Here is a 10353-nt window from a genome sequence, read left to right on the forward strand (position 1 = left end):
ACCTACCTACCTACCTACCTACCTACCTACCTACCTACCTACCTACCTACCTACCAACATACATACATTGTTTTATACTCGTATACATACGTGTCTGCATATGCATACAAGTAGAAATAATATGCATATCTATGTGAGTAAACTTGTGTGCCTGTGTGTTTGTGGATGTGTGTGTGTGTGTGTGTGTGTGTCTGTGTGCGTGTGTGTGTGTGTGTGTGTGTGTGTTTGTGTGTGTGTGATAGTATGTGTGTATGTGTGTGAGTGAGTGTGTGTGTGGGGAGGGGGGTAGGTAGAAGGATCTCTTTAGGCAAAGAGCGCGGGGTAGGCGTTGAAAGAAAATATCCTGGCGATCATGCACTTCATCTGCATGAGGGAGTGACAGAGGGTGTTCTTCAAGTTGGGGAAATGTTCTATGTCGGGAAAGAGGACGGAGGATCATCATCATCATCATCATCATCATCATCATCATCATCAACATCATCATCATCATCACCATCATCGTCATCATCATCATCATCATCATCATCATCATCATCATCATCATCATCATCATCATCATCATCATCAAGTAGAAAAAAATATACTTGACACTTGAATAGGGTTGGTCACGTTTAATCAGATGTTCGTATAGGCCTGGGTGTTCAACGTTTCGCCAATAAGGCTTCATCAGGACCATAGTATCTGAGAAAAAACAAAGCGTTCACTTTAAGTTAGGCCTACATATTGGTGCGATTTGGAAAATATCGGAAAGAGCCGAAGCTCGGAAAATGAAAAGCTAACTCGTTACTGCCATGGTCCTAGCTGAGCATATAGATACGTTTAAACTGACCACACATAGTGTTGAAAGCTCACCCTGAACTGGCAAAAATTAAATTTGGAAAGGGGGGGGGGTGGATGTACAATCAAGTGCAACAGCACAAAGAAAGGGAAACCCAAACGTCAAAGTGTCACCACATCATGTTTCAAAGTAGAGAAAAAATATACTTGAGACTTAAATAGGGTTGGTCACGTTTAAATAGATGTTCGTATAGGCCTGGGTGTTCATCATCATCACCATCATCATCATCGTCGTCGTCATCATCATCATCATCATCATCATCATCATCATCATCATCATCATCATCATCATTTTTTGGTAAGCAGGGTAGGAGGGAGAGTCTTGTTTTGATTTTAGACAAAAATAAAATAACAATATAAAATGTTTAAATTTGTTTAATCATCATCATCATCATCATCATCATCAAATGTCTAGACACATATTGTCTCTTTTCATCAGCAACAACGTTCACGTGATTTTCCACTAGAACACTGTCTTACAGCCTTAGGGACGGGAGGGGGGGGGGGCAGAGTATACCTGAAGGCTATTTCGCTTATTAGGGAAGCGAATTTTACCAAGCTCGGAAAAAGAAAAGCTAACTCATTACTGCCATGGTCCTAGCTGAGCGCATAGATACGTTTAAACTGACCACGTTTGCTTTGTAAAGCATATTACAAGCATAGTAAGGAGTCTTGAAATCCGCAATCAAATTTTACAAAAAGTTTCATTTCCATGGCTGCGCTCGCCATATTGGATATATTAACATGTTTTACGTAATGAATACTGCACTTTAAAAAAATTGAAATCGTTTTTTTTTCAATGCATGTTAGCAAACATTAGATCTACAAATTTGTCAGTTGAATTTTTCGTAAACGATTTAAAAGATTTTTTAATGAATTTTTTCCTGAGGAAGTGTTGAAGTTTGCTAAAAATCCGTGAAAATCCACACTCAAGACACCACCAACAAAAATCTATTTTATATATAAACAATTCAACCTAGAAATTTGTTTGTATTACATCTTTTCTTCATTCTGTGAAAATGTCATGAAGATTGGAGGAAGATTAGTGGAGTTATTTTTTTTTAAAGTATATGGAAAAACAGCGATTTGAGAAAACGTGCGATAAAGAAGAATAAGAGATTGACTTTATGAGGAAATGGTGATGGCAAACATGCCCGGTATGGGAAGAAATAAGGCTTTAGGGTGTTCTAAATTCTAATGCTATGAGATAGTTGTAAGAGAGGATGAAGAAGCTAAATATGCCTATAACTCAAAATCCACAATTTGCAATCGAATCGAGACTTTTGGGAATATTCAGGGCAAAAAATAAGACGTTTGGCAAAAATTATGGATTTTTAGCTTTATATCGGATTGGCTACTTCAATGTATTGGGAATAGATCTGACGTGTTACTTTTACCAAGAACACATTTTTGCAACACGCTGTCAATAATTTTAGTAGGTACCCCCCTTTCAAATTACATGCAAATTTTAGAAGTAAACTGACAGCCAAAACAATCTAGTAGATCTTCTGCTAACTAGTTCAGCGCGGAGGTCAAACCAAAGACCGTGGATATGTTACAGTCAAACCCGGAAACTAGTCATTCTCAGGAAATGTCAGAAAAATCAGTAATTCCCAAATAATTCCTATTTTGATCAGGCATTTCCAGGAATGCCTAAAAATATTAGTCATTTTCAGAGAATGACTGAAATAGGCCGTCAGGCATTTCCTAGGAATAACTACCATCGAAAAAAAAACAAAATGGCGGAATGACATATGTAAAGTAAATGACAGGGGATGCATGCGGTAATATATTCACCCCGTTTAATGAAAACAAATTTAATAATAAAAAGTTATAATTAAATATAGAATGTTCATTTACATGAGCTCATTTATTTTTGCAGTTGAGACTTTGGTGGCAACGACTATTACGTTTGAGCTTTGCTTTGAAGCATTTGCATCTGTTTGTTTGACATTTCGATGACCCTGAACAGTTACATTTAATGTAACCTTGACCGCCACACTGAGAGCCAAATACAACCGCTTCTCTTAAACCGACTTGTGTGGTGCAGTTAACCTCACTCATCAGAAGTAATTTTTCAGGGCAAAGTTCAAATTCATTCTTGCTGTTTGCCCCTTTTAAGATTCCATGTTTGGTAGCCAGCGTGTAGTTATTGTTGTCATTTTTGTCCAAAATAACAGTCAGAATGTTTCGTGGGTCGCCATGGCCCCGATCAACAAGAGGAATGGGAATGGCAACATTGTCACCTTTCTGGCCTGGGGCGAGTTCTATTCTACTTCTTTTTACCATCCGTTCTGCTTGTTCCATCTGGAATTTCCTACTCTGCTCTCCATGAAAGTGTATTTGAGCCTGTCTGGCATCAAGAAGTGCCACGTTTTCAACAGTGCGAATGCCATCAACTTGGTCGACATGAGGATAATTCAGGTTCGTGGCTTGCCCGTTAGCAGCAGCAAATTATGTGACTTGGACAATGTCGGTAATTTCGTCGACAAGATGAGCAGCAACGTAAGTGATTTCGTTGACGTGATGAGCAGCAACGCCTGTGATTTCGTCGACATGAGAACGAGCTGCTTGAGCTCTTTGCTGGGCAAAGGCTCGTAAAACATCCCCTGACTGAAACTGGCCCAGCATTTCCGTTGGTATAGATGTTGAGGCCCACCCTTGGTTCAGTACCCAGCAGCGCTTGGTAAGGCGATCGTTTGACGGCGGCATTGAATGAGAGAGACAGACAGGCAGACACACACACACACAGGCAGGCAGACAGAAAGACACACAGACAGACACGCCTATTTAGGATTACAGATTTTTTTGTTAGTTTGCTTATGTGAAAATATAAGCACTTTAGTCAATAAACTGATTGAGCGAGAGCGCGGGCCGGATTGAGTCAATATTGCTTCTGTACCCCAAAATATGAAATATTTTCAAATTCCTTTCAGAAAGATTATATTTTGCTATTTGAATTTCATTTTGATCTCCTGGGGTGTTTTATGATCACTCTGAATGATGCTGGTATGTGTTAATAACAAAGTTAAAAGTATTAACTGCCACTTATCCTTAAGTTGTATACATCTGATATCCAAAAGGCGTCGATGGTGGTAGTGGTTAGGCTCTCATCCGAAAGGTTGTGGGTTCGAATCTTGTAAGGAGTCTAACGTTGTCTCCTTGGCAAAGCCAGTTTACATGAAATTTCCTCTCTTCATCCATGTGTGAAAAGCTACCCGGCTATAGACAGCGAAAGATCTCGTCGGTTTGTTAGTGTTTTAAAGCGTGTAATTTTATTTTCCTATTGCACTGATAGCTATTTAAGAAAGTAGCTCTTTCTCCGTAAGGGCGACTGGAGGGTGCCACGAGTTGGCCTTTCTCATGTCTGTGTGGGTGGTAGGAGGGTGCCACTACACTATGTCCGTCTTTTTTACGTCTTTTAAAATATCGCTTTTGAAAAATGCCGGTCGATTGATAGGCCTAGGGGTAGCTTGTGAATTTCTTTCACTTAAAGATTGTTTAATGGATCGTTTTTAATGTCGTACCTCTGTTAATAGAATTTATGTTTCTTCTGATGTTTTTCTGTTTATCCTGATTTTTTTCTGGGCACTGACGAGCCGTTGGGGGCTCTCTTGATCTAGAATTTACGGTGTGCGCCTCTCTTTCAATAGGTCTCAGGTTCGAAACCTGACAGCGACGAAACATTTTCGCCTCTAAAATGTTCTTCTTTCACCTCCTTTCCTGTTCTCTATGTTCTATCGTCGATTTTCGTCTCCATTTTCTGCTCCTCCTGCACCCTCCTCTTTGCCCCTCCTCTGGGCTCCTGACTCCTTCTGCAGCTTTTCTACTGCTACTCCTTGACTCTTTCTTACTGCTGCCTTTCAGCACCCGCCCCTAGTCTTAGGGCCCGCCTCTTAAATAACTAACAGTGTCGAAAGGAACGTTAAACCCATACCCTGTTTTAATATTGGGGCAGGTAATAACGGCCTTCTCGGATAAGGGAGAAAACAATCTTGGAGGTCCTGTGTGCAAGTTGTGCACGTTAAAGATCCCTTGGATGTCGTAAAATCGATAAAAGTAGGCTTTGGCCGCCACTTGGGCAAAATTCAAAATTAATTCATACCAAAACAAAAATACTTAATGTGACCCGCGTGCTCATATGATCGTATACAGTTGCGAGCGCCGTAAAATACTTATCAAAAAAGAAAAAACAAAAAACAAAAAAAGGGGGAGGGAAGGGGGTAAGACAAGCCCTTATTGTTTCTGTATACAACTCTTTACTAACAAGTTATGAACACGTCCACAGAATGTCTCTCACTGTCTTGCTGAACTGTTGAAGGACAAGGGCAATTTCTATATACACTAGGACAAGTGAAACTACCTTACCTCAAGGGAGACCTTCAGCGACAAAATGACGACAACTCCTTCACTTCAAAAGGTAATGTCACTTTGGTAAAATACAGCAGGGGGGTGGGAAGGGTGTGTGTGTGTGTTCAAAAGTAGGTATACAGTAAGTTTCACATTATTGTCATAGTACTAAGTTCATTAACCTGTATCATGTGTTGCTATAATTAATGCAATTAGTGACACTGAAGATATTATCAGTTCCCAACCCTCTAAAAACGCCAACTAATGTAGCCAATTGTTTCCCGAGTTACATATTACAACAATGATAACTACTTACTGTGTATCGACTTTTGCAACCCTGCATGTTCTGATATTTTGGGGTCTGTCAAAAAAATCGCTACCCTAGAATTAAAACGTTCTATCTGCTTAGAGCGTGATTTTGAGAAATTTGATGTAAAAAAATTTGAATTTCACAGTATGTCAAGTTTTTTTGAATGCCAATCTTTAAATATCTTGATAACAGCTCCGAATAATCTTACAATCTTGATAGAGCAAATAGAATATCTGGTTTCTGACCTCATGGTCGTATAACTCAAACGGGCAAAAAGTGTCAGATAGAACTTCGTATTTCTGAGGTAGCAAAATGAAATTATTGCTGTTTTACGTGTTGGTATTATAGCCACTTAGTTGCATGAAACCTGCACTCATTAAAACAACATTAACTTGACTAGATTTTTTCCTGTCAATAACGGCAGAGAAATAAGGTGTTTGTATTCACGTACATGGTCTGTATTAGCTCACGAACAGACGTCTGGCGAAGTCCCTGCAATATTCTTGTTGGTTCTTTGTTCACCATTAATTCCAACTGACCATGGGGATATGCCCAACTTAAATTCAAATTGACAATTATGATATGCTCACCTTTAATACAAACTGAAAATGATATGTTCACCTGTAAGACAAAAGTCAGATTGACGATGAAAATATTTTCAAAATTACGTCAAGTTGAGGATGATGACATATTCACCTTGGTTCAAATTGATGATTGTGATATGTCCACCTTTTAGTCAAATTGATGATGATGATATGTTCACCTTTGATTCAAACTGATGATTTTGATATGTTCACCTTTACGCCAAATTTATGATGGTGATATGCTCACCTTTAAGTCAAATTGGCGTTGATGATATGTTCACCTTTAGGTCAAATTGACGATAACAATATGTACACCATTACGTCAAATTTACGATGATATATTCACCTTAAAGTCACATTGTCGATGATGATACGTTAAAAAGTTATTAAGGTGATGTATAACATGGTGGTTAAAGTTTATGATTTTTGTTTGTTTCAGTTCATAGAAGAGAATATCAAGCGACGACAATGCTCTACCTTCGTCCGTGCAAAAACTTCGTAAGAATCTTATCTATCTATCTACATATATTATACTATATATATATATATATATATATATATATATATATATATATATATATATATATATATATATATGTGTGTGTGTGTGTGTGTGTGTGTGTCTCTCTCTCTCTCTCTCTCTCTCTCTCTCTCTCTCTCTCTCTCTCTCTCTCTCTCTCTCTCTGTGTGTGTGTGTGTGTGTGTGTGTGTGTGTGTGTGTGTGTGTGTGTGTGTGTGTGTGTGTGTGTGTGTATGCATGTGTACCTGGAGAAAGGTCCTAGTTGCTGGCGAAGCTATTTTTGAGCTACGGCGTGAAATGTAAAAAAAGTCATACCTAAGTCAAAAATTGTGTCCCATTTAACCAATACTTAATAACATATTGAAAGGATTTATAATATTTTAAGTTGAAATATTGTTTTAGCCATTGTTTTTGCAACATTGCCTCTCTAAATGTGAATAAAGCAATATTAATATCTTTTTGGGGGTATTTTATCTTCCGCTTGTACGTGGGGGGGGGGGGGGGGGTGTCGCGTGGAGACACAGGCATCTCTCTGCAGCAAGGTGAGTGGCCTGTAGGAGGGACATCCCGTGAGCTCTGAGGGTGTCTGCCACAGATTCACTCCTGTCTCCTTATATTTTCTTGAGCAATATTAACATCCACTGCCGGCCAGCTAAGCCAGTCGCAGTTTCACCAGAGTCCCGTTGGCCAGCAACGTTTCGGGGTGACCCGGTGTCGTAGAATATTTTGGAACCAGGTTAAATCGGAACTGGTTCCCAAAAATCCTAAGATATTTCGGAACCATTCCCATTTATCCTGCACCTGGCGGCAGGATATTTGGGAACCTCCAGGATATTTCGGAACCACCGTCATCCCTGTGTGATACGCAGTGTCTCACACTTCACAATCAAAGGAAACAGACAAATTAATTAAATTAAACATTTTTATTGGCAACTTTCAAACCCACAATCATTACATTATTGAAATACTACGTGAAAACATAGAACTAGAGAACAAAATGACACAATCCTTGGCAGCTTTATATGTGTACATTTGGGTCACAGGCTTCAACAAAAAACTTGGCAATGTAACTTTCCAGTACACATTTCAAAATTTCAAAAGTATAAAAATAAAAGTTTAAAAAAAAGAAAAAGAGAAAAGAAATCAAAGCACTTCCTTTGTATTCTTCATAAACGTTTTTTACTTCCTAACATAATTAAAGTGCAAAACTATGCAAACTTATTTTAGGTAGAATTATAAAGTCATAAAGTAAAAAATTCATGTGGGCTAATGACTTTCTAGTCGGTTCCGAAATATCCTGGTGGTTCCCAAATATCCTGCCACTACAATCAGGATTAATCAGAATGGTTCCCAAAAATCCTACCACCAGGGCCAGGATGAATCAGAATGGTTCCCATTCGTCAGGTTCCGAAATATCCTGTGACACCGGGTCGGCCTTCACGGCTAGTGTAACGCCTCAGTGACATAGTCACACCGTACTTCACCCAGACCCAGCTATCCCCTACTTTGTCCTGTTTCCATCTCCCACGGCGTGGACGAGGGGTTGGACTTCGAGAGACTAATTAATATACCCTTATTTTAATATCCAAAATTTCCTTAAAAATTTTCTCTTTAACGAGTGAATCCCTTTCACTCATACTTTGCACAGCAGTTTGTATCAATTTGTCATATTTTCCCACAACTAAGGAGGCTAGATTAAAAATCTTTTCTTCATAAATTTATATTTAAAAAAGCTATAAATCTCGGTCAAGTGGAAAATGGGATTGTTCACAGGCCCTCTCGCTTCTCACACGCATTTGTCATACGTCGCAGCCCACCAGTGACCCTTTTTAGTGGCAAAACTTGTTACAAGAAATTAAGTTTAGAATTTATAATGAACACATTTTTTGCACAAAAGGTTCTCAAAACATGCGTTTATAAGTTTAATATCGTTATTAGAAAAAATATGACTGACTTGTATTTATAAAAAGCAATATTGCCCCATCTGTAAACCGTTTTAAAATTTGTAGAAACCACCAACTTGGATTTCAAAAAAGTATTTATCAATGAATTTTCTAGAAAACAGCTTAGAGGTATTTACAAAAATATACTATCCCGAAAAGTGCTGTTTTGAGAAAATTGAAGGTAAAGTTTTTGCCCCTTGTTCAGTTTCTTTAAAAGAAAAGGAAAGTTTTCTCTATAGCCAAACACATGTACACACCAATGAAACCAAACTTCTCCAATAGGAAGGGCACGCCCACTTTTTAGTGTAGGTCAAGATTTCTGGAAGCCCCCGAAATCTGGGTTAGCCCGCTTGTCCTTAAAAGTGACCATATTGTTCTGTTAAGACCTGTTGATACAAGTCGTTGTGCAAAAGCTGGAGAACCTATGCTCGATAGTTGAGGAAATATTTGATAATAAGCTGCGCCACGAATTTTTTGACCGCACCATAATTATTGATTTTCCAATGCTCACATAACATTGTGTGGCAATCCTGTAAGCCAGCGACCATCTAAAAACAACCGTTAAAAATGATCCAGTAATAAAAGTGTCTCTATTTGGGCCCAGTACGAAACGTCCTCTTTTGGATGCATACACAAGATCGCTACAACACACTATTTACGACCAATGCAATACAACACACTAATTATGGCCACTACAATACACTATTTACGGTAACTACAATACAATACAACATTTATAGTCTCTACAATACAATATTTACGGTAACTACAAAACAAGACACTGTTTACGGTCACTACAATACAATCACTACAATACAACATTTACGGTCAATACAATACAGCACACCATTTACGGTCACTACAATACACTATTTATGGTAACTACAATACACCATTTACGGTCAATACAATACAGCACACCATTTACGGTAACTACAATACACTATTTATGGTAACTACAATACGCCATTTACGGTCACTACAATACACCATTTATGGTCTCTGCAATACACCATTTACGATCCCTACAATACACTATTTACGATCACTACAATACACTATTTACGGTCACTACAATACACTATTTACGGTAACTACAAAACAATACACTATTAACGGTCACTATAATACACTATTTATGGTCACTACAATACACTATTTACGGTAGTAACTACAATAAACGTTTCACTTTGACTACAATACTACACAGCATTTACGGTTGCTACAATACACTATTTACGGTCACTACAATACACTATTTACGGTCTCAACAATACACTATTTATGGTAACTACTATACAAGACACTATTTACGGTACTGCAATACAACACACTGTTTACGGACACTACAACACACTATTTGCGATCACGTAGCCTACCGAGTGGTTATTTTGAGACAGCGACACTTCCCAGATTCTCGAAATTCAAGAATTTTATAATTAAAAAGAACTGTCAGAGAAAAGAAATATTGTGTAAATGTCGCAGGGATGGAAAGATTAGATTTTAAAAAGAAAAGGAAGGGAAAAAACAAACCAATAATCCCATGACTCTCCTTGCAAGATATTTTAAAATGGTGCGTTTTATGTTTATAGGTGGTTTTAATAAAAGTCACACCTGTTTTCGTAAACAAGTATTTTTTATGAATATTATGTCAAACAAACTACTTTTGGTTGAATCTGTTCCCTCTACATGTCATAATTATGAGGGTGCAAGACACATTAAGCACTTTCAGTTTGGCAGAAATTAATTTTGAAATTTCTTCTTCTTCTTCTTCTTCTTCTTCTTCTTCTTCTTCTTCTTCTTCTTCTT

General features: G+C 38.1%; 1 protein-coding gene across 1 annotated transcript in view; it reads left to right on the forward strand.

Moving 5' to 3' along the window:
• The window catches only part of LOC101848446 (transient receptor potential cation channel subfamily M member-like 2), a gene marked incomplete in the record, with an annotated part of 82665 nt that overhangs the window by 4394 nt on the left and 67918 nt on the right, over positions 1-10353 (forward strand). Inside the window, 2 exon segments of the mRNA XM_013085273.2 lie at positions 5126-5257; positions 6521-6579. Coding sequence (XP_012940727.1) covers positions 5231-5257; positions 6521-6579 — 86 coding nt within the window.

Source organism: Aplysia californica, unplaced genomic scaffold (assembly GCF_000002075.1).
Source record: "Aplysia californica isolate F4 #8 unplaced genomic scaffold, AplCal3.0 scaffold00361, whole genome shotgun sequence".
NCBI lineage: Eukaryota > Metazoa > Mollusca > Gastropoda > Aplysiida > Aplysiidae > Aplysia > Aplysia californica.